This window comes from Furipterus horrens, unplaced genomic scaffold (assembly GCF_987537825.1).
Source record: "Furipterus horrens unplaced genomic scaffold, mFurHor1.1.pri manual_scaffold_10, whole genome shotgun sequence".
Classification (NCBI taxonomy): Eukaryota; Metazoa; Chordata; class Mammalia; order Chiroptera; family Furipteridae; genus Furipterus; species Furipterus horrens.
In genome coordinates this window covers 83415958-83440894 of record NW_028327180.1, presented here as the reverse complement: position 1 = coordinate 83440894, position 24937 = coordinate 83415958, and the positions used below count along the sequence as shown (strand labels likewise).

General features: G+C 43.9%; 1 protein-coding gene across 1 annotated transcript; it reads left to right on the top strand.

Moving 5' to 3' along the window:
- The first annotated feature begins 2745 nt into the window (after positions 1-2745).
- On the top strand, positions 2746-24110 carry SLC36A3 (solute carrier family 36 member 3). The gene is made up of 10 exons (XM_090288443.1): positions 2746-2873; positions 6238-6328; positions 9145-9233; positions 11907-12002; positions 15542-15626; positions 16547-16765; positions 17354-17452; positions 17859-18025; positions 20850-21019; positions 23756-24110. The coding sequence occupies exons 1-10, from the start codon at positions 2746-2748 to the stop codon at positions 24043-24045; spliced, it is 1434 nt and encodes a 477-aa protein (XP_090144569.1). The 3' UTR covers positions 24046-24110.
- Positions 24111-24937: the final 827 nt, after the last annotated feature.

The following is a 24937-nucleotide window of genomic DNA, read 5'->3' as shown; positions in this document are numbered from 1 at the left end:
GAACCCACAACCTTTCAGTGTACAGGACGATGCTCCAAGCAACTGAGTCACCCAGCCAGGGCAATGGTGAATGTGTTACTACTACTGAACTGCACGCTTAAAAATGGCTAAGATGGTAAGTTTTAAGTTATGTGTATTTTATCACAATTTTTTATTGATTTCAGATACAGGGAAACACCAATTTGTTGACCCACTTTCTTATGCACTCATTAGTTGACTCTTGTATGTGCCCTGACTGGGGGTTGAAACCACAACCTTGGCATATTGAGATGATGCTCTAACCAACTGAGCTACCCGGCCAGGGCCCCACAATTTTTAGAAAGATGTATCACACATCAGGTTGGTGGTGGGACAAGTGCATGAATGAAGAACATCATAATGTTCACAGCTATTCTCTCTGGATGATGGTGTGATTGTTTTGCTTTGTTTTGAGATGAGCATAGCATTTATTATAATCTATCACTGTCTTATTGTTTCTTGTTTATTGTAATCTTCCTACTTCCTACTAAAGTGCAGACTCCTTGAAAGTGTTCATTGCTGAGTCTGCAGGGCCTGCCTAACACAGAGCAGGCATTCACTAGTAAGTATTAAAGCAATGAATAAATGCATTGGGGAGGGGAAATTATTTTCAACCTGAGAAGAAGCTTTGGGGCATTGGAGGAAGGGAAGATCTCACTTGATATTCAGAGGAAGGAAGAGGCTCATAGAGTTGATTTTGGAGCATTACTAGGGGTTGACATTGGGAGCACTTTGGTTCCCACCACCACCACCCCGCGCCCCGCTTGATCTCCATAAGTAACCCGTCCAGAGTATCCCATAGAAACCTACAGCCAAAGGACAGTGTGCCTGGGTTTGCTCTGCAAAGGCATCTTTGAGACTAGACTTTGTTCATGTCAGTCCCATCCTTCCTGTTACACCAAAAACAGTGGAGTCATCTTTGACCCCTCCCTTTCCTTTGCACCCCACACAAGTCCATCAGCATATCCTCTTGGCTTTAGCTTTACAGATATCCAGACTTCAGTCACTTCTCACCATCTCTTTAGCTACCACCCTGGTAAAAAAAAACAAAGGCATTCCAGTGGCCTACAAGTTCCTGCCCACCCCATTCCATCCATTTTCTGTTACTGCCACTTCCATTAACTGCATCTCTGGTGTGATCATGTCATTTATCCTTCAAGCAAGGATAGTTTTGATAGTGAAAAGAGGCAATGTTAATAATTACTAATCATTAATTGTGCCAGGGCAACAAGCACAAACCAGCACAGTCCTGGGAAAACCAGACATATGGTCCCTCTACTCATGTCCCCTGTCCTCTGCACACTGAGCCAGCCACATGGCCTTATCATTCCTGAAATACCCCAGGCACTCTCCTGCCTCAGGACCTTTGCACTTATTCCGCCCCCTGCTTTAAGTTTCTTACCCAAAACATACACAGGGCATAACCCTGGCTGGTTTGGCTCAGTGGATTGAGCGTCGGCCTGCGAGCTAAGTGTCACTGGTTCGATCTTCCAGTCAGGGCACATCAGAGAAGGAAAACTCTGACTCCAAAAAACCTCCGCTGCCTTGCGGCATACCTCTTCAGGGGAAAGGCTAAGGGAGTAAACCCCGACAGAAAATCCGGAGCCGGAGTCCCTAAGGCGGTTTGACGTTGTAGTCAACACCGGCAACTCCTGCGGCGCACCTGAAGCCAAGCTGTATTGACTCCGTCTTTCCCTTGGGCTCTTCAGCTGCAAAGAGAGGGGGGGTCTGCTGCATAGGCAACAGCAGACCCTCCATATCACCCTGCCCAGGCTCTGTAGCTTCAGCTTCACTGGAGAGGACACTCCAGCGTCATCGCAAGATGTCGATTCAACACGGGAGGAGACAGATACCGTGTCACTCCCGAGTCGGACTGCACAACCATTCTCGGCGGTGCAGATAGACTCTTAAGAAGCTACACCATCGTCTCTCGAGACGGACAGCTGCCGACGACACAGGGCATGCTCCCGGTATGGAGAACAGTGCCTAGTAGTATACAGGGGTGGGGAAAAGGAGGTTAATAATAACAATAAATACAATAATAAATAAATAATAATACAAGAATAACCTGTTTCACACACAAGTGTAAACCTACTTTTGCCTACCTCTGTATACTAGATGTTCAATACATATTTTTTGAATACATAATTTTTTAAAGTTTACTTGCGCTCCCTTTCAAATAGGTGGCAGTCTCCTCCTGTACAGAAATTCTGAGCACATGGCACTTGAACTGGGCATTAAAAGTCAAGCTTCACCCCCACCCCAGGAAGGTGGTAGCCTGCCTACCCTCTGTTGGGCCACACCTGCATCCTGGGATTCTGCAGCACCTTATTGGCTGGGCAGCCTCCATTGTGAGGTAGTTCTGGCTTCCTCCTTGCCAGAGATAGTGGAGCACTGAGCCTGGCCCCGCAGCCAGGCACCAGGACCTAAAGTCCAATGGTGGCTTCTTCCTCCCAGTCACACTGTTCACTTTGCCCTGTAGCTGAACTGGGAGGGGCTGAAAGTCCAGGCAAGTCTTGGCATGTGGCCAATCAAATGCAAGGGGCACTGAGGGTCACCCTGAGATGAGACACTCTTAAGTCCCCCAAAAGCCAGGTGAGGCATAGTCAACATCAGCTTCCCCTGCCACCAGCGCTGGTCTCTCTGGAGCAAAACCCATGGAAGACTGGTTCGAGGCTGTTATAGGTCTTAACCCTGAGCCACTGCCCCCTACCCATCATGTCGAAGATGCCATTGCTTGGAAGGGACAGCAGTGAGTCCAGCTCCCTGGAGGACCGGTCCAAGTCAGCCTCTGGGGGTAGCAGTAACACCAGTTCAGAGGATGTCCATCCTGCTGAGGAAGCCAATAGATTGTCGTAAGTGACTACCCTGCCCTTCCAGATCAGAGGTCAGGCGCTGTGGCCTTCATAGCTCTGGGCCATGTCTTCCTGCTTCTCCTCTTTACACACTTAGCCCCATTGAATGGGAGATGAAGGGATAAAAGATGGAACCTTCAGAATCTGAGAAGGTCGATCCGTGTGGCTCTGGGGGTTACACCTGTTACCCAGTTTTTGCAAAGAACCCAGAAAGAGTAACCAACCCCAGTGTGAGCTTCTTGACTCCAGGAACAGTTTTGTGTCTTAGGCTGCCTGCTCTTCCGGCCACAGTTTCAGGCTGCTTTCCTCTCCTACATCTGCTATTCTTCATTTCCTCTCTGTTTCCCTCTCCCGCCCTCCCTCCCACAGCAAACCCATCCAGGAAACAAAAGGTCACCTCCTGGCCCCATGTGCATACTTTTACTGCCATAGACTCAGAAAGATGCAACATTTTTTTAGGACTTTATTGCCAGCCAAACTATTACCTGGTAATCAGATCAGACAATAGCCATGGGCATAATGAGATTGTAAATGACAATACCCAGTGTTGATAAGGGTACCAAGAAATGCCTTGGTACCCTTCTGGGGAAAAAAAAATTGAATTGGTACCTGTGTAGATGGCAATGCTGTAATGTATTGCAAATCCTAATATATTTATATAAAAATACAAATACTTTTTGGCATATGCTTTCTTTGAAAATACACACACGCACACATGCACACACTTACACAAAACTGGCAACAGTGACTGCTTCTGGGAAGAGAATTTATTATTTTTTTTATTTTTTTGGGGGGGAGAGAATTTAAAGAGAAGAGATTTATATTCACTATATAAGGATTTTTGGTTCTTATTTTTGTCTTACCTTTTGAATTTCATACTGTGTTACTTAGGGTTTTTTAAGTATAATTAAATATAAATATATCCTTTGATCAAAATAATACCACTTTGAGGAATTTTTCCTGATGAGAAAACATAGGTATGCATGATGATTTTATTGAAGCACTGATTATGAAATTGACAATTCAGACACAATAATAGATCACTTAAATAAAGAATGGTACACACATACAGCAGAATACAATACAGCCATTACAAGTGATGAAAGAAATCTATGGTTGTAGAAGAATGTATGGAACATACAATTCATAAAGGAAATTAGTTTAGGATACAGGACAGTATTAAAATAATTCTCCTTGTGTAAAATTGTGTGTATTTAAAAGCAAACAGGGATGCCCAGAAGAATGTTAATCAAAATGTTACAGGTGATTATTCCCATCTGGTGAAATTTTGAATTTCCTTTTATAATAGCAGTATAGTATTTTTTTAAGAAAAAATATAAATATTAAATTATTTTTTAATTTCCCAGGAGTTCCTCACATGTGTTTTACTCTCTAAGGCCCTGATCTGTGAGGCTAAGTTCAATGGTTTGTCCAGAACCTCGCCTTGCCTGCCCCAAAATCTGACTCAGGTGGGACCACACGCTGCTGCAGGAAAGAAGTGAGGGAAGGAGGGAAGAGCACACGGAGAGGGGAGAAAGAGCATGTCTTTTAGAAAAATTACCATCAAAGAATTGAAGAAACATTTTTAAAAATTTTGCTTTGACATATTTTCCAATAATTCCAGTTATCAGGAAGTAAACATTCCCTCTTAGAAGTGAAGGGACAGTGGGCGCCCAGATGTTTAGGTGTATAGACTGAACTAACAGAGATGTGGGAAGTCACAGAAGTCCCAAGGGCCCACCCTGTTCTAAGGACCCAACCCTCTCCCAGGTGGGCATTGACACGTAAAAGCATGACACAGCCCTGACGCCCTTACGATGGGACAGAGACTGCCTCTGCAGGACTTGCTGTGTGAACTTGGTCAGTTTATCTCCACTCTCCTGGCTGCCTCCAGACAGTTCAAAGACAGCACAAAGGTTCCTTGAGGAGGAAGGGGCACCTCTATCCGCTTAAAGCAGCCCTTGCTTGCCTTTTGTCGATCAGCTCAGCTCTGCTTCCTCTTCCTCTTCAAAGAGGCCCTTTCTGACAGGTGAGCACCGGAAGGCCACACCGAAGGTGGTAGTAATGATGAAGATGGTGATCGTGATGATAGTGATGATGATGATGATGGTAATGATGGTGACAATGCCTCACCTCTGTGAAGCACTTCACCATTCTAAGATTCATCATTTCATGACTTCTTCTGATTCTTACCATGTCCCTGGGAGGGAGATAGGGCAAGAATTATTCTCTCTCTCTCTCTCTCTCTCTCTCAGCAGATGAAGAAACAGATGTCAGCAGTTAAGGGCCTTCCCAAAGTGCTGAACAAACACAATAGGTTAATGGCAGAGTTAGAACTCAGAACCCAGTGCTTCTTGCCTCTGGGTTCAGTGCTCTTGCACTCAGCTTTTCATTTCAGTTCCGTTTTTACTCTCTTCTTATCATCCGGTCCCCACCTTCCCTCTCCCCAGCGGACTGGAGCTGCCAGCACAGGTGAGAACATTTAGAGCCTTGGCACCGAGCACCCTGCCGGGCACCCAGTAAGCCTTCTGTGTGGACCATAGCAATGTTATTACACTTTATCCAATACCTTGCGTGAAATAAGTTCCCAATGAATATTGGGTGACTATGTAGATGAAGGAGCGAATGAGAACCAGTAAATACACCATGTGTGGTCGGAGATCATGTTTTTCTAGGGAGTAAATTAATCAATGATCTGGCACCAATAATGACTCTATAAATTGAGGAAATTATTAATTTTTTTCATTGTCTATCTAAATGCCACCTCTAGTAGGTCTCAATAAATATTATTTGAGCGAATAAATCCTGAAAGAACCATTGGATGAGTTAATGAATAAACTGGTACTAGGGAGTTATCCAAATGGTAACAATCACTAGCAACTTTTTCTTTAAAGCTAGTGCATGTTACCTGGCTGCTGTGGCTCAGTGGATTGAGTGTCGGCCTGAGAACCAACTGGTTCGATTGTCACTGGTTCGATTCCCAGTCAGGGCACATGACTAGGTTGCATGTCAGGTCCCCAGTTGGGGGCGCATGAAAGGCAACCACACAGTGATGTTTCTCTTCCTCTCTTTCTCCTTTCCCCTCTCTAAAAAACAAACAAACAAATAAATAAATAAAATTGTTAAAAAAAAAAAAAAAGCTAGCGCATGTTAAATATTTGTCGAGCTTTCTGAACTAGCACCAGCCCTGGTTCAGATGCTCCAGGGAAGATCCTGGCACCTGAGCTTTAAACCAGAGTCCACTTCATCAGGTTTTGTCGCTCTTCCCAACAGAAGGTGCTGGAGATGCAGGAAGGGGACTGAGCTTTGTGGGCCACCCTTCCCTTCCACTAACATGTCCTCGTCTCCTGCTCTCCCCACACAGGATGATGCAAACCTTGATCCATTTATGGAAATGCAACATTGGCACGGGGCTCCTGGGGCTTCCCCTGGCCATCAAAAATGCCGGCATATTGGTAAGAGGGATCTGGTATGAGAACTAGTTTTACCCCCTTGGGGGAGTGGGGTGGTGGGTCCCCATGGCCTTTGCACTGTTTATCAATGGACAATTTGGGGTTACCCTCTGTAATAGCAATTGTGTCTGCAGGCATCAATCCACAGGAACCAACCTAGAGCCAAGTGGAATGTGCCTGGAGGAGATAGGACATGCTTCTTCTCCCAGTTTTACTGAGATATAATTGACATGCAGCTCTATATAAGTTGAAAGTGTACCACACAATGACTTGACTTACAAATATTACAAAATGATTACCACAATGAGTTTAGCTAACATCCATCCTCATATAGTTACAAAATTTGTTTTTCCTTGAGATGAGAACTCTTAGGATCGATCCACTTTGCAACTTTCAAATATACCATACGGCGGTGTTAACTACTGTCGTCATGCTGTACATAACATTCCCAGTACCATTTTATCTCAGAGCCGGAAGTTTGCACCTTTGACCACCTTCATTCAATTCCCCCACCACCTCGCCATTATTCTTAAAGACCCACCATCCTCACAGACAGGTACGTAATCGACTTTGCCACATCCGCTCACGCCCCGCTCCCCAGTATTATATCCAGCCCGTTTCACTCATTTACATTAGCAGCCTGGTCCCTGCAGATGCTTGAATGCATGGCTTCTGCTTCAGCGCCTTTGATGGATGCTGAGAAAGTGGCTTGGAAGATGAGGCTGACATCTTCTCCAGGTCCCTACACTCCCTGCCACCTACTTCTGTCTCTTCTTATGCTGTTCCCTTCTCTCTCCTCTGTAAAACGTGACTATTTTCTATTTACATGAATGCCACATTCACCTTCTGTTTTTCCAGAACATATAGATATCTCACCTGTAATTATTACAGCACTTACAAAGATGAGACATGCTTATTTTTTTAATATTCCTAGCTTTCTTACTTATTTTCAAGCTCTGAGGGCAGGAACTCGGATTTATCTTAACACCTCCCCACGGTACCTACTGTAGACACTGGCACACAGGAAGTCCCAATTTATGTCTGTTGAATTGAGTTGGTGTCAAACAGATCATTTCCACTTGATGGAAGTGAATTTCCCCTTGTCTCCAGGTCTGGTAAATGGTCCCCATGGCTAAAGAAGGCATATTGAGACCCTGGCTCCTGTCATGACTTCCAATCTGTAGCAGGTCTCACCCAGAGATGGGGCTCTTCTCTTTGTAATTCTCAGGGTTCTAGAACTTCTGAAGAGTATTATTATTAGCACATGGCATTCAGCCACGCTATCTTGTGTGTGGTATTTGCTGCTTAAGGTAGTTCTTTGATCCTTGAATTTTTCCTTCCTAAGATTCATTGGATGACTTCTTTAACTTCCCTCTCCCACCAGAACCTCTGATCAGAATTCGTCTGAAAAATAATACTGAGCCCCCATTATGTGCATGCTGAGGCCCTGGGAATGTAGAAGTAGATAAGACCAAGACACTGCTATATGAGGCTACATTCTAGTGAAATCTAGTGATACTCTTGATCCCTCATTTGTTTCCTTATGATAGATAGTATTATCTCAGGTCATGTCTATAAAGGCATGAACATCCAGACAAAGGAGGTGAGAGAGTCCCTCTTTACTCTATGCCTATCCAATCACCTCTGGGAGATTATGATTAGTAATGAGTCCTGCTTTTTAATCTCTTCCCACATACAAAAACTGAAATCTACATGAGGGGAAGATATGTTCACTAGCTTGATTACAGTAATCACTTCACTATGTATATGTATATCAAATCATTATGTTGTATACCTTAAATATGAACAACTTTTATTAAAAGATAAAAGGGATAGTAACAAATTAGACACACTAAAGCACTGATTCTCAACTGAGGACAATTTTTCACCCCTGCCACACAGACATTGACAATATCTAGAGACATTCTTGGTTGTCACCACTTGTTGGGGGGGGGGGGGGCATGCCACTGATATCTGGTGAATACAGGCAAACAGATGCTGCTAAACATTCTAAAACACACAGGACAGTCCCCACAATGAAAAAAAAAATCACCTGACACAAAATGTCACTAGTGCCTCTGTTGACAACCTGGTTCTAGAGAAAAAAATCCTAAGTCTGGGAAGGTAGTGAGTGCTCTGTCACTGGGAGCAGCCCCTTTGTAGTGATGCTAAGATAGGCATTTAAACCAGAGTATCTGGAGGTGTAGCAGTGGAAAATTGTAACCCACCCCACCATTCTTTTGACATTATTTCTGTAAATGCTGACCCTGACTAATAAGTATTAATAGATTGTTGACGAACTAGTTCTTAAGAACTAGTTTCAAAAGATAGTCTCTGACCTTCAAGCATGCCAGCTGCAGGAGATTTGCTGACCTTCATCCATGGAGCCAGGATGACATGAAGCCAGGGTGACTGAACCAGGATGACGCACACGAGACCATCACTTGCCTTATTGGAATGGACTGTGCTGGTCTGCACAGAGAAAACTTTTCAACCCCCTCCCTTGATCACCTGGTTCTGCTCCCCTCTCCCTCCTTATGAAAACCTCTGCCTGCACTGAGATATGGGGATAGGCTTTGTGACCTGAGTCCCTCATCTTTCAGGTCGCCAGCATCTGAATAAACTGCTTTCCTTTACATTAGCACCTGCCTCTCAACTATTGGCTTCATAGCGGTGGGTAGCCAGACCTGTGTTTGGTTACAGAGGCACAAGGACATTCAGGCAGGGGCTCTCATCCCAGCACCCAGGCTGGGAGACAGCCGGGTGTGGGAGTGATCAGCTTGCGGCTAACCATCCCCCATCTCTCCTCTGCCCCCCAGGTTGGTCCTATCAGCCTGCTGGCCATCGGGGTCCTCACTGTGCACTGTATGGTCATCCTGTTGAACTGTGCGGATCACCTCAGTCAGAGGTGAGAATCCTGCTTCTCTTTCACCCCGGTCCCAGGCCCTCTCTGAGGGTGTGTTGAGTTTCCTTTGATGAATGACCCAGTTACCTGGCCATTTCTTCAAGCCACCACCCCTGCTGTTCTAGATTCTACAGAGGTGGTGATAAAGAAACCTCAGCTGGAAACTCCCAGGTTCTAGCCCAACTCTGCTGCTAACTAGCTGGGTGACATTGTCAAGTGCCTGCACCCCTGAAGCTAGAAAGATCAAATGGATAAAAGGTTCAGACATGCTCTATAAACCACCATGTACGTGCGAGATACTTAGAGAGGCCTTTCTTCCTCTTCATCTCCCCACCCCCAACCTCCCCACCCCCATTCCACACACTTTGTAAGGGTAACATGTTTCGTTCCAGGGAAACCTTTTGGGGAACAATTTAGTAAAAGTAAAAAACACTTAGCAATGAAATGACTAGTTCTCAGTGACTTCAGTCATTAATAGAGCATGCAACTGATACTCAGTGTTTGTGTTTTTGAAACTTCAATGCAAAGAAAAGACAAGTGTAGTGAAAACAAACGATACTGAGAGTCATATTTATATACTATCAATTCATGGGTCATTGGTAATTTCTTACAGCCTACCACCTGGTGGCTCTCTATCCAAAGCACTCAGCTGTTCCCAAGGCGTGTTAAGTCCAAACTGGTCATCGGAGATATGCAGAAAGGCTTCCAAAGCCAAGCTAGCGATAGTAAATGAAACTCCTCATAAAGCCAATTTCTCAAACCTGAACAGGTGTATCTGGAGAATGGATCAGCACCTAACCTGTGGAGCACTTTCAGCTCACAAAACACTGTATGAGCACTTGCTCATTCAGTAATTAAATGTAGTACACATGGCAAGAGCTTCGCAAGCCTTCTCTTATTCACTCCTTACAGTGCACTTTTATGGCACTATTATTATTCCAGTGTTACAGATGAGCAAACTGAAACTTAGATCTCAGTTAAATGCCATGCTCGGGGTCACAGAGCTAGGGAGTGGCAGAGCCCCTGTTTCAAGACCCCTCTGATTCCACTCGAACCATTTTCAACTCTTTTCTTCTCTCCCACCTGCTGGAACATTATATCACTGAGTAGGCTTCTAATATCTATGTCATTCACAATAGCCTTCTCCTGATTTTTTTGATGACTCCCCCCCTCCAATACAAAGGTTACAGACTAATAGCCTAAGAGCTGACTATGGACTTCAGATATGTTTTGGGGAACTTTCGCAGTTTTTGCTTTGTTTTGTTTTAGCCTATGTCTAAAAATATAGAAATTTCACATTAAAAGAAAAATTCATCTTCTTCTTGCCAGTTAGGCAATGTGGCCCCTCTGGAGCTTCATTCCTTTATCATTCAGCTGAAGCCGAGGCCCAGTCAACCCCTTTCAGAACAGGATGTGTACCAGAGGGTTGGCCACTGTCCCCACTGTTCTCCTTGTCCCACACCCAGCTCCTCTGACCACATTACTATGCCGGTCTGGTCCCCACAGCTTTTGAATTTGTAACCCTCAGACTAATATATTTGCCAGTCCTATGCAATGGGGCCTCCTTTATATGTGAGATGCCAAGCCTAGTGAGTAATAAAAATAGAAGGCTTTTGCCACCTTCCCAGCACATCTTCAAATCCACCTCTTCCTGTCGCCTCCCCCAAACCCAGACTGTGCCTTAGAAAAAAAAACTGAGGCTCAGAAATATAAAGAGACTTATGCACGGTCTCCCAGCTATCTCAGAGGACATGTTGGGATCCAAACCCTGGCTCTCTGACAAGTCTAGGGAGCTTTTCCTCTCCCAGCAATGAACACGTTAGGATCAGGCCCTCAGCAGCCTGCTGCTGCTCTCACTTACTTATAGACAGTTCCTCTGCAGGGCCCTCCCCACCCTGAGGAAGGGCCACCTAGGGAAGGGACAAGATGGGCTGGAACGTGGGTGTCACATCCCGCAGGGCTGCTGGGCAGGAGCCTGAGTATCACCTTTGTGTGGAATCTGGTCCGGGACAGGCCTCTCAAATGTCCCAACGTCCTCAGCTGTGGGAAGGAGGGAGCGTAAGCCTAGAAACCCAGACCCCGGCCTCCCTAGTTCCTCCGCCCCCTGGCCAGGGGTACACACCTCACACCTCTCACATCCCCTCTTTCCTGGTCTGCACACCTAAGCAATCCACAGCTCCTCTTTACTTTTTAATGTTTTTTCTATTTTTAAGTATATTTTATTGATTATGCTATCACAGTTGTCCCAATTTTTTTTTTTCCCTTTGCCTCCCTCTGCTAAGTATCCCCTTCCCTCCAGCAATCCTCCCCCTTAGTTCATGTCCATGGGTCATGCACATGTGTTCTTTGGCTTCTCCCTTTTCTTTACTATTCTTAACTTCCCCCTGTCTGTTCTGTTCCTACCAATTATGCTTCTTAATCCCTGCACCTTTTCCCCCATTCTCCTCCTGATAACCCTCCACCTAAATATTAGTGTTGAAAAAAACTACTATAAAAAAATAGAAAAGTATACTCCTCAAACTACACTGTTTTAAAATATTTCCGTAATATCATTGCTAGAAAATAGCCAGAATGCTCTGTGTTAACACACAAATATGTAATAACTACTCACTGTGGGAGTAGATAATACTTTCAACAAAAATATTCTAAGATGTCCATTTCTTGTCCTTTCTCTAGATTGCAAAAGACGTTTGTGAACTATGGAGAGGCCATGATGTACAGCCTCGAAACCTGCCCAAATGCCTGGCTGAGGACCCACTCAGTGTGGGGAAGGTAGTAGTCATAACAACAAGAGCTGCAGGAATAATTCTCACCTGCTCTTCTTTTATTTCTAGTCACACAGGTTCTAAATGAATGTGTTCTTATTGCAAACCATCAGTACAGATAGTATCTTCCGATAGTTCCATTCAAGAAGTAATCACTGCTGGCTAGTTAGTCAATGTGCTCCTCAACTTCTGCTTCTCTGCATGTATGTGGATATATGTGTGGGAATGGAAACAGACATTTTGTTTTGTATGTTCTTATATATTAATTAGGATATTTTTTGGCCATCTGACCTCTCATCTAACAGCACATTTCAAATTTCCTTCCACATTTGGGACACAGAAATCTCTCTCACTGCTTTTTAAGGCTCACCATGTTCCCCACATGGATGCACACCATACATTTATTTCGTCCTGTCCCTATTGGTGAACATCAATAGTAAAAAGTTTATGTTGCACAAAATGCTTTTCCATGTCTTTGCTCCTGTGACCTTCTCAACGACCTTGTGAGGTAGGCAGGGTAGGTTTTCATTGTCCTGGGGATCTGTGGGGACGGAGGCTCTCAAAGACAAAATAGCACGTCCAAGGGCATAGAGATAGTGGTGGAGCAAAGATTCAATCAAGAACCTAACATTTCAGCCTTCTCAGCAGAGTCCCTCAGGAGGTAGGGGGTCAGCAGTGTGGCTGCCAGAATCCCTGTGGCAGCTCTTGGGACTCTCAACAGGTCATTGATCTCCTGATTAGTGGTCACTCCGATAACAGACCGGTGGGATCTTGGGGCAGTAACAATCGGTGACTTGCAATTGCCCACCATTTCTCACCAAGGTTTATCAGGTTCTGAGAACACCTTGAGGAAAACTTCTGTGAGGAAAGGGTTCTTAGAGATCACCATATCCATTCCTATTCAAATGGAGAAAAAAAACGAAGCCCAGACAGGGCAATAAAGCTGCCCCAGGCTACCCAGGCACTGAGTGGCAGAACTAGAACCTCCATTTCTCTGGAGGTCCAGGAACTGAGAAAGAGTTGGGAAAATATTTAAACCAATGATTTGTGATTGTTAGTGCACCAAGGGAGCTTGATTAAGGACGTCCCATTTCCTTTAGGGAGCAATCAGCAATTGAATGTTCAAGCCATTAGGTGGGAGATCTTGGGAAACTTCATGAAGGAAGAACATACTGACACCCCCTTACCCCAGGTACTAATCTTAGCATCTCATGTTTACATACAGGACAGCCAGACATGAGGTATCTTATAATGGGGTACAGTAGGCTGTAAAGAGCACACCTCAGAAATAGCCTCACCAGGAAGGTAATGATAAACTGCAGTCTGATCAAGCTGCCTGAGCTTGTATCAGTTTACAGGAAACTCGGGGACAGAGAAACATGATAACTGACAGTATGAAGTTGTCAACTAAATCTACAGGACAAATACCACAAGACAAATTATCTGGTATCTTCAACAGTAACCGAAAAAATGAGGAGTTGCAAAGGGAAAAATAGAAAGCAGGGCGAGGGGAATACAGCCATTTAAAAAACTTAAGAGACTTAACAAAACACAATGTATAGATTTCAACTGTAAAATAGACGTTTTTGAGACAACTAGAGAAATATGAATATGAACTGAATAGTAAATAATATAAATGAATAAGTGTTAATTTTGTAAGGGTTGATAATAGCATGAGGATTATATTTTTTAAGTCCTCGTCCATTAGGGCTGCATACTGAATTGCTTACAGGTGAAGTGCCATGAGGTCTTTAGTTTGCTACAAATACTCCAACAAAATAAACGTGTGTGATGCAGGGGTGAAGGGGTAGGTGGAAGAGGATGGGAAAAACATTAATAATTGTGGAAGCTGGCATGGGCACATGAGGAGTCATTAAATCATTGTCATAGCTTTTGCAGATGTTTAAAAATCTGCCTAATAAAGAAAAAAAAGTCTGCATTTTGAAGTCTCACATGATACCATCCAGCTTCTGACTCAATAGGCTGATATGAGAGTCAGGAATCTGTTATTTGTTGCATAAACTTCCAATGATTTTGATGCAATTGATACTACAACCCAATTTTGAAAACCACTGATCTAAACACTAGAATCTAAATAGAGGTGCATATTCTGTTCCTGAAAAAATAGACAAATCCCCAATTTGGAGGCAGTTTAAAAATCCAAAAGAATACTGATTATGATGGATTATAATATATTAAATTCAAAAATAATGTGATGGAGTGTTTGAAATCTTGGTTCCCAGCAATGTTATCAGTTTGGCTAAAATTCTTATACAAATTCAAAAACAGTTAATGTGAGTCTACTGTGATACCAAAACAAAAAAGAGAAGGATAGAATATATCATTCTTAAATGCCAGCCAATAAACTTAGAAGAAGTGACAGAATTAGAAAACCACCACTTTGTAACCGCTGATGGAATAATTGATTCAAACAAGGGTCATTAATGAATGTTAATGAAGGGTAATGGTTTGAGGGGACTGGGCTACTCATGCCATCTCAAAGCTTTACCCCCCAGATTACAAGAAGGAAATGTGCATTTGCAATGGAGCGGTCTGGCCGTCACCGTCATCACAGTGGACACACAGGACATCATATGCCTCCCAATCTGATGGGGAAAAAAGTACAAAATATCACATGTGGTATGCTTGCCAAAGTGCTTATCTGGATCTAATCATGAGGAAGCGGTTATACAAGCACTGGGGGACATTCTGCACAACTGGCCAGGACTCCTCCCAGAAAAACAACGCCATGAAAAACCAAAACCAGAAAGGGCGGATTCAGGGCTGCTCCACGTGAGCAAAGACTGAGGAGATACAGCCTTAATGAAATATACGAACCTTGATTAGATCCTGAACCTAAAAAATGAAAATAAAAAGAGCTATAAAAGATATTTTTGGAGAGAATTGGGTTATTTAAAAACTATGTACTAGCCCTGGCTGATGTGGCTCAGTGGATTGAGTGTTGTCCTGTGAACCAAATGTCGCTGGTTCGATTCCCAGTCAGGGCACATGACTAGGCTGCATGTCAGGTCCCCAGTTGGAGGCGTGTGAGGGGCAACCACACAGTGATGTTTTTCTCCCTCTCTTTCTCCTTTCCTCTCTCCCTGAAAACAGATAAATAAAATAAAGTAACCTTGTTAAAAATAAATAAATTAAAAAAAAAAAAAGAAAAACTATGTACCATATGTTTGAGTATATTGAAGTTAATTTTTTGGAGGTCATAGTCTTAAGAGAGGTATTTAGAGTTGAAGTGTTATATCTAAAATTGACTTTCAAATGGTTCTGAAAGAGAACGTGCGTGCATGTATGCGTGCATGCGATGTAGTTAGGGCCAAAAGTTAACAACTGGTGTAGCTAGTTAAAGGATATATGGATGTTAATTATACTAGCCTTTCAACTTTTTCTCTGGACTTGAAAATTTTCAATTTATTCAAAAAATGGGTAAATATTTAAAATAATACAAGTAATTATGTCAAAAAATAAAAATGAATGCATTTAAAAAAAATAATTTTCCTCCCTCTGTCGGCCTCTTCTTTTCCTTCCCAGGTACACTGTCAGCTTCTTATTAATCATCACCCAACTGGGCATTTGCAGTGTTTATTTTATATTCATGGCAGGCAATTTACAACAGGTAAAGAGGCCTCTTCTGGGCAGAGTGGGAGAAAAGCACACCTCCTACTGCTAGGACTGCATTAGCAAAAGTATAGTGTGCAGATCATGGGAGGAGACAGCTTCATTTCAAACCCCTGATCAGGCTACTTTCAGTCCTAGAAATCACTTTTTAAAAAGATCATAGAGAAGCCAAAGCAACACCTGAGGAGTGTAACCAGGATGGAGAGACTTGTGATCCCATCCAGTCAGAAATACTGGAGACCTTTTCAGCACGAAAAGTGTTAGTAAGATTTACTTTAGGCGTCTCACGGTTGTCGTATAGAAGGTGACTAATTGAACAGAAGGTGAACGAGCTACAACCTTGCCCTCATTACATTCTTAAAAGGCTTCCAAATGAATCATAGCCTTCCCTCTCACCTTCACAGAGGAGAGGGAGCAAACCTGTGTTTGCGCTCTCGAACAACCAGAACTATGACAAGTAATGTAGGTGGAATATTCAACTAGATGGACTTTGCACAATATTCAATGCTCTCTACCTTTTAGGGCTGTCTAAAATACAAGAAAATATTTTTTGTGTAACCACCTCCTGTTGTTCTCTGGATGCATGAAAGAAAACCATTTAGTAGAAAAGAAGAGGTTGAGCTAGATGACAGAAGGACCCTTTGATCTTGAGGTTTTCTGATTCGAAGGGTTTCTGGTTGTCACAGTCATGGTTAAGGTAACCAGATTTGGTAAATGAAACTATATGACACTCAGTTAAACTGGAATTTCAGATAAGCGGCAAATATTTTTTGTTAAGTAGGAGTATGTCCTATGTAATATTTGGGACAGGTCATACCAAAATGTTCCCTGTTAATTATCTGTAATAGAAACTTAAGTGGGTATCCTGTGTTTAATCTGTCACCCTAACTGCACCCCCTTCTCTGTGCTCCGTGTCAGATAGTGGAAGAAGCCCACGTGACCTCCAACACCTGCCAACCCAGGAGGAGCCTGGTGCTAACCCCCATCCTGGATATCCGTGTCTACATGCTGGCCGTCCTGCCCTTCCTGGTCCTGTTGGTGTTTATCCGGAACCTCAAGGTGCTGTCCGCCTTCTCGACTCTGGCCAACATCACCACGCTGGGGAGCATGGCTCTGATCTTCGAGTATATCATGCAGGTCTGTGCCTGAAAACACCGAAGAACTGGGGCGGTGTCCAGGGTCCCTGAGACACCCGGGGGTGGGGGCATTAGCACATGGGCAGGTGAAGGTAAGGCAGGAGACCCCCTGCTCTGAGCAGCCCCTGCTGTGGTGATAGCTGGGAACACATTTTTACCACATGCTGTAAAAGCTAGTTGTCACCATCATCATCTTTATCACACTGGATAATAAAGAGTCATTTAACAAACAGTTACTGAATACTTTTTGTGACCCAGGCTTTGTGCAAAGGGCTGGGACTCAGTGGTGAGCTGGGATGATGAAAAAGTTTTGGACGTGGCCCGTGGCGTTGGTTGTACAATATGAATATACTTAATGCCACTGAACTGTACACTTAAAAGTGGCTCAAACTGTAAATTTTATACTATGTGTATTTTACCACAATAAGAATAAAGAGCTTTTCAAAAGATATGAAGGCTGACCGAGTCTAGACAGCTGATGGGTGATCCTAGCACTGTCTCTGTTGATGTCAGGCGTGGCCCAGCTTTCCACCAGGTGACGATTTTTGCACCGCGGCAAAGCTGTCGCCCTTCTTCTCCTTCCTTCTAGGAGATTCCAGATCCCAGCAACCTACCCTTGATGGCCAGCTGGGAGACCTTCCTGCTGTTCTTCGGTACAGCCATCTTCACATTTGAAGGCGTTGGTATGGTAAGATTGATGTGGGGCGTACATGAATGATCCCTAGTGCTCTCTAAGGAAGCCAGTCATTGTCTCAGGGGCAAATAATAGTATTTAGGATCAGTGCAGAATATGATCTTCTCTCGGAGGAAGGGAAAGTCAGGACCCATTCTCAGGGCGCCAACTGCCCCATGCCCTACACTAAGCTTTTAAGACTGAGTGAGGATTCACTCACTCAACAAACCAGATGGTGGGGGGACACTCCTGCTGCTAGAGAGCAAGGAGGGAAGTGAAAGGGGGTGTGGCCACGTGGAGAGGCCCCTTCATGACCCCGGGCCACCAGGAAAAGGATGTCTGTGCTTATGGGGAACCTGCCCCTTCACAAGGTGTCTCCTCCTTTTCAACCTCTTCTTTCACAACCTCCGTTCACGGCCAGGTTCTGCCTCTCAAAAACCAGATGAAGCATCCACAGCAGTTTTCTTTTGTCCTGTTCTTGGGGATGTCCCTTGTCATCATCCTCTTCATCTTCCTGGGGACACTCGGCTACATGAAGTTCGGGTCGAACACCCAGGCCAGCATCATTCTCAACTTGCCCAATTGCTGGTAAGCCCCTGCCACCCGGGGTGGGAGGGGAGGGTCATGGGCCCTGAGTCTTAGCAACAAAATGTGGCGTTCCCTTGGGTTATCATGAACAACAAATATGAACTGCTAATTTTTGCATTACAATAACAGGTACATTTAAAAATCCAGGCACTGTGCTTTATCTCATTTAATTCTCACCATGGCCCTATGAGTTAGCATTCTTATTATCAATTGCATTTAATAGTTGAGGAGGTTAATATTTGGAGAGGTAAGTAGCTCTCCCAGTTCATACTGGGAGAAGCTGAAACTTGAAACTGAGTCTGTCTGGCTCTACAGTTCACGGGCCCTAGAACAGGAATGAGCTGGAGTGTTTGGGGAACAGAAACAGCAACAACAAAAAGTATAACTCCAGACTAATAATCGAGGGTCCTGCAAGTAGACTGCTACTCGGGCCCCCACTTCCAGAAATGGACCCAGGCTGCTATGGCTATGGTCCCGCTGGAATTCAGTCTGGAGTTCTTACTTTCAATCATTCACTCATTTGTGCATTCATACACTCATTCATTCAACTAGGAAACATTTTGGGGGCTGACACATAGCATTTGTTGAGTGTTAGTTATTCTCATTATTCTGGGAGTACTGGGTACACAGTGACTAAGCAGTGAGTACAGCCATGTGCTTACAAGCACAAGTTCTAAAACTGAGTGATGGGATTTGCATCCTGGTTTTCATATGACCTTGGACAAGCTACCCAATCTTGCAGACCGCATTTCCATCCTCTGTAAATGAGGGTGATACTAATGCTGAACTGTATCGGTCAGGATACACTAAGTGATGCTCCAATAATAAACAACTTCAAAATTGCAATGGCTGAATATACACAAATGCTAAAACATATGCTCATGCTATGTGTCCATTATGGGATGGCTGCTCCGCCCCCACTCCAGGTCCTAGACTGATGGAACAGCCACTTCCTGAAATGTTACTGGTTGCCATGGCCCAGAGCACACGAACCACGCCCTCTACCACAAAGCTGCTAAAGCACACACCTCTTCTGCTAGCACTTCATCAAAGGACAGGGAGGTTTAATTCTACCATGTGCTTAGAGGAACTGGAAATATTTGCTGAACAGCCCAGATGACTTCCACGCTGTCTCAGGGAGTGATTGTGAAGGTTAGTTGGTTTAACATACATGAAGTGCTTAGGAAAATGGCACATGATAGACACTCATTGAAGGTTAGCTATTGTCTGAGTCATGTGTCCCCATAGCCTGGGTCTTTCAGGGTGAGTAGGATGATGGGGTAATCATTTCCCACAAAGGCTACATACAGCTGCAAAATGAGAAAAATAGCACCAGCCCCACCCCCTCACTGTGCTGTGGTAATGACTAGATAATAAACCATAGGATTTCCTTGAAATTGTGACTTATTTTACACAAGTCAGGTAGCATCCTAATAGGCTGCTCTTATTCTGGGCGATTCGTGCTGCCACTGGCTACCTACCTCAGACAGGGCACCTTCTTTCAGGGGGGCTCCACTGGGAAACACGGCATCGGGTCCCATGATGCCTCCACATCTGCTCGAAACTTGGCTGGTCATGAGATTCTCTAGAGCAGCCTTAAAGAAGGGCTAAACAAATATCCCTCCCTAATAAGAAAGAGACCAACAACCCAGAAAAAAAAAATGGCATTTTATATATTTGAAAAAATGGTATGTCTCCCCCACAGTAACAGAAATGCCAGTTTTTTTAAAACCCAATGGCAGAGAGTAGCCTCTGTCCATGCTGTTTTGGCATGGTTGTGGGGGATAAGCTCCCCAGCACGCTAGGACCATACATGGACACTGTGTCAACAGCTATGACAGTATTAAATAACATAGGCTTTTTCCCAGCATTTTTACTTTTGGGACTGTACACTCTATGTGCAGAGTGTATGTACAAGGATATTCTCAGCAGCATTGTTTACTGGCAAAAAAAAAAAGGAATAGTCTGAATATCTGTTAATTGGGGAATGCTTAAAAATCTATAGTATATCCATGCCAATTGGAATACCAAGCAGCTGTTAAATAGAAGAGCCAGATCTGTGTGTACTGATAAGGGACAATCTCCAAGAAATATTTAATGAACAAAAACAGAGCTCAATCGTGTGTAGAAGCTACCGTGTGTGTGTGTGTGTGTACCTACATTCTGTATTAGCTTGTATATCCATTGATTATTTCTGGAAGGGCTACAAGAAAACTATTATAGGAATTGCCTATGGAAAGAGGAACCAGAAACTAGCAATCAAGGATGGGACAGGGGTTTTTCAGTGTATGACTTTAGTGCTATAAATTTTATTTTATACAGATATACCTTTTTATTTTATTACTTTTTAATTTTCCCCAGAGGTTATGTTTATTGACCTTTTTTACAGAGAGAAAAAAAACATCAGTGTGAGAGAGAAACACTGATCGGTTGCTTTCCATATGCACCCCGACTAGGAATCAAACCCACAGCTTAGGTATCTGCTCTACTGGGAATTGAACCCACAACCATTTTGGTGTACGAAATGATGCTCCAACCAACTGAGCAACCCTGCCAGGGCTATTCAGATATAACTTTTTAAAAAGAACTAAAAGAAAAAAAGGCACAGATTTCTGAGCCACAGACCTGTTAAGTAAGAATCTCCAGGGATGTGCACTTTTAATAAGCTTCTCAGGTTGCCCTGATGGCAGTCCAGCTTGAGTCAATGGAAGTTAGCCAGTTCCGTAACTCAGTGTCAAGTACTAGCTTCTGAGCAGTGAGTGAGTCCTGCATGGCCCTGCCCAGGAGCCATGTCACGTTTCATATCCTATCTGTCTGTCTGCAGGCTATACCAGTCGGTCAAGTTAATATACTCTATTGGCATCTTCTTCACCTACGCCCTCCAGTTCCATGTCCCGGCTGAGATCATCATCCCTTTCGCCATCTCCCAGGTGTCAGAGAGCTGGGCACTGTTTGCAGACCTGTCCACCCGCACAGCCTTGGTCTGTCTGACCTGTGAGTAGGATAAAAGGGCACTCATTGCCCAAAACTGTGGCTGGGAGCCACTTTGGCATCTACCCCACTATCACTGGCTCTGCCATTTGCCTTCTTCACAAGCTTGTGCAAGATAGTTTACCTCTCTGAACCTCGACTTTCCACCTGAAAAACAGGCTTAACAGAACTGCCACAGAGTAAATATTACAGTAATCTCTAGTGCCTACATATAGAAGGTATACATTAGCTGGTTTATGGGAAGAAGTATCATTCATTCAATCACACTCCTATATGTCTCCTGTATGCCAGGCGTGGTAGTGATACTATCTAATATTCATGACAGCCTAGCAATGTAATATTACTGAGGAAACTGGCTCAATTTAAGTAACATGCTCAAATCATATAGCTGCCAAGTGACAGAGCTGGGATTTGAATGTAGGTTATATAGCACCAAAGTCTGTGCTTTCCATTGAGTTATATTCCTTCCTATCATAAATTAGGGTCAAGTTCCTACCATAAAGTTGTGTTTAACTGTAGGGAAAAACCCCAATGGGCTGGTTTGTTAAGGTCTTGGAGATCATTTGTCGGGGGGGTCACTCTTTTCTCTCCCTTCCACCCTCCCTCCCTTTCTTCCTTCCCTCATGCTTCCTTCCATTCACTTATTCATTCATTCATTCTACATTAGGTGCTATAGTGGATGTTTGGGGAACATCATGAACTGGGCTGGGGGGTTCGTTCTCAAAGCATGTCCAGAGAAAGAAGATCAGATAAGGCGCCTCATGAGGAATGAGGGAAAGAACTAGGGATGTTTTGCCTGGAGAAGCCAGGGCTTAGGCAACTTCTATATTTGTCCTCAACCACCTGAGGGATTATTGGGAAAGAGGGAGAGAGAGCAAATTGAGTCTTAAAGGTTCCACGAGTCCAAGTTTAAAGTTGAGAGAATCCAGTCTCAGTTCAGAGTCAGAAGAAACTGTAGCTCTTGTAGCAGCCCAGCAGAACATGCTATCAGATGTTCTACTTCCCATAACTGAAGTTCTAGAAGCAGAAACAGCATATCCGCTTGGTTTAAGGTGTTATAGAGTTCCAAGTCTGTACCAAGACATCAGAAACCTGTCAACATATTGTTTTGAGGTCCTTCCTAAGAAGAAGAGTATAAGTTGAAGAGAGAAACTGAGTAGTTCAGGCCACCTGGGATCAGGGAAGGCATTGCTAGAGACCGCTAACCTAGTAACATGTCCCGCTTCTGGTACATGCTGAGTGACCGCTTCCTTCTCCTCTATTCATCTTTCAACTTTGTTACCCTTTATTCATTCAACAATTATTTGCTGACCACCTATGCGCTTGACATTGTGCTAGGCACTGGGGACACAATAATCAATAATGAAGAAGACATGGCTCCTGACCCCCTGAGGCTTCTAGTTGAGTGGGAGACATGTGCAAGAAAATAACTACAGCACATAAAGATGTCCCATCTCATGGTTAAGATCATAAGAACAGGATACCCTAAGAACACGTAAAAAGGTCCTATGACTTAGCCTTGGTCAGGACAGGGAGTCCTCTCCAGTGGAGTGATATTTCAGTTCAGACCTAAAGGATAAGTAGGAGGTAGACAGTGGAGGGAAGAGTGTACCATGTATAGGGAGCAGGCTCTGCACAGATCTGAGGCAGGCATTCACATCTGGCCTCTTTGGAAAATTAAAAGCAGTGGGGGTGATAAACACGAGGCCAGAGGATTTGCAGGGCCCAAGGAGGTCAGGCCATGGAGAGCAATGGGTTGACATGACCAGATCTCACCCTTCTAGGGCACCCTTCCAATCTACCTTGATCTAGAGCTTCTGTGACCATGGTCACTGTGAACTCTCTTGGAGTAAAGACACTGATTTCTCTCTGTACCTCCTTAAGTAATTTATTAAACATCTGATGAAGGAATGCTGTGGATGGGGACCATCCCAGCAGAGGATTGATGGATTCTCAACATTGAGCGTCTGAGTCTCTCTCATTCTCTGAGCGGAAGTGTTGGAGCAATTTCATAAAGAGGTGACATTTTCTTCAAGATCCAGCAAACTAGTAATGGTACTTTCCAGAACAGATTTTCCCTAATTTGTTCATAATACGTAAATCATATGGCTGTATAAAGTGGAGTCACGTAAGTTGTATATTTATTCATTCAAAGGCAGAGATATGTTTAGAGAAGAGATGGGGAGTGAGCGGCCTAATGTTTTCTTCATGTTTTATGTCCTTCTTAATTATCCAGAGGTTATATTATGTAGAATAGTACAGATTCACCATAGATTCAGTGTCCAGGTAAGAGTCAAGCACTTGCTGAATACTTATAAATGGGAGGCAGCACAGGAGAGCGGAAAGGGCCTTAGGCTGAGGCCCATTTCAGTGGGTTCTCATCTCAGCTTTGTGTGACAGTGGGCACAGTCAGTTCCCTCTAGAGCTCTAGATTTCCTCATCTCTACAATGTGAAGGTTATAATAGACAGGTGGAGAAGGGGTCTTTCCAATATATATTATCTGTGAGAAGTCCAATAAAATAAAAGGGGAGTATCTATCTTGGTGGTTAAAACAGAGATGGGAGTCCAGAGTCACAGGGCCTGACCTGCTGCCCAAGTCTGCAATGGGGTCCTTCCCCACCTCTCCAGAATGGCTTACGAGGCATCTGTGGAATTATAAGACTCCAAAGAAGTGGTTTCTTTCTGAGCTCCTTTTTGCAGGAACACTCAGTGACTCTAGGTTGCCCCTCTCCCCACAGGTGTCTCAGCCATCCTCATCCCCCGCCTGGACCTGGTCCTCTCCCTGGTGGGCTCCGTGAGCAGCAGCGCCCTGGCGCTCATCATCCCGCCCCTCCTGGAGCTCATCACTTTCTACCATGAAAACATGAGCTATGTCACCATTGCAAAGGACATCATGATCAGCACCCTGGGCCTTTTGGGGTGCATGTTTGGAATATACCAAGCCCTCTATGAGCTGATCCGACCCACCAACCATTCCATAGCCAACTCCACAGACGTCTATGCACATCATTATCTATTTTTATTCTAATAGCGCTCCCTCCTCCCATCCCCAGTTTGACTTCCGTTGGGAATGTTATATACATTTATTAAACTCCAACATCTCTATATTAACGAGTGGTTTCTTTATCTTTCCAAGAGAAATGTAGATGCCTCAAGTCAGTACTGATACCGCTCAGGCTGTGCCCTTTTGGGGAGGCGGGTATTTTTGGAGGTCTTTTGTACCTCCAAACCAAAACCACATTCAACTGTTCATATTATCAGCCTCATTTAATGGGAAAAGGGATGCCATCTGCCTGTAATATCCCTGGAAACACAAACCAGGAGAAAGCAATTAATTGTTTTCTCTATCGAGCAGTAGCTGCCCTGAAAGCATCAGCTTTAGAAAAGTGTATGTTGGGGAAGAGGGTTTTCTATTTAGATATTCTTCTAAGTGGAAGAGTCACAGACAGAACCAAATAGAACTTAGCAGTAATTCTGTCCAACCATTGGCTCTGCCGCTTATTTCCCATGGGATTTTGGGCAGGTTACTCCCTCTCTGTGTCTCAGTTTTCCCAACTAGGAAATGAAAGACGGGACTAAATGGTTATGAAGGGCTTTTCCTGCTCTGACATTCTGAAGTGGGAAAAGAAGTTAATTATTCTTTAACCACATGTGTGAAAACTGGTTTTTCCATCAGCAAGTTACCCTGTTGCCCTGGAGATATGGGCATACTAGAAGTCACTTAAGGATAAAATCAAATCTCTTAGTCATCTTTCATCATTATGGTGACTTTCCTACCTAGAAGGATGTCATCTATCTATCTTAAAGTCCCTTAGAGCTGATTTAGGCTGGAAGAGCTGAGAAGTGTGTGGGGTAAGAAAGGATTTGTCATGTGCAAGACCTACTGACCTACTTTTTAAAATAACACTTAGTTGTAGGAA

Bases quoted from the DNA above. Each gene is read 5' to 3' on its own strand.
- SLC36A3 (XM_090288443.1), top strand. From the start codon at position 2,746: ATGCCATTGCTTGGAAGGGACAGCAGTGAGTCCAGCTCCCTGGAGGAC. The intron at 2,874-6,237 runs GTAAGTGACTAC...CTCCCCACACAG, and splicing joins GAGGAAGCCAATAGATTGTC to GATGATGCAAACCTTGATCC. The intron at 18,026-20,849 runs GTAAGCCCCTGC...GTCTGTCTGCAG, and splicing joins CTCAACTTGCCCAATTGCTG to GCTATACCAGTCGGTCAAGT.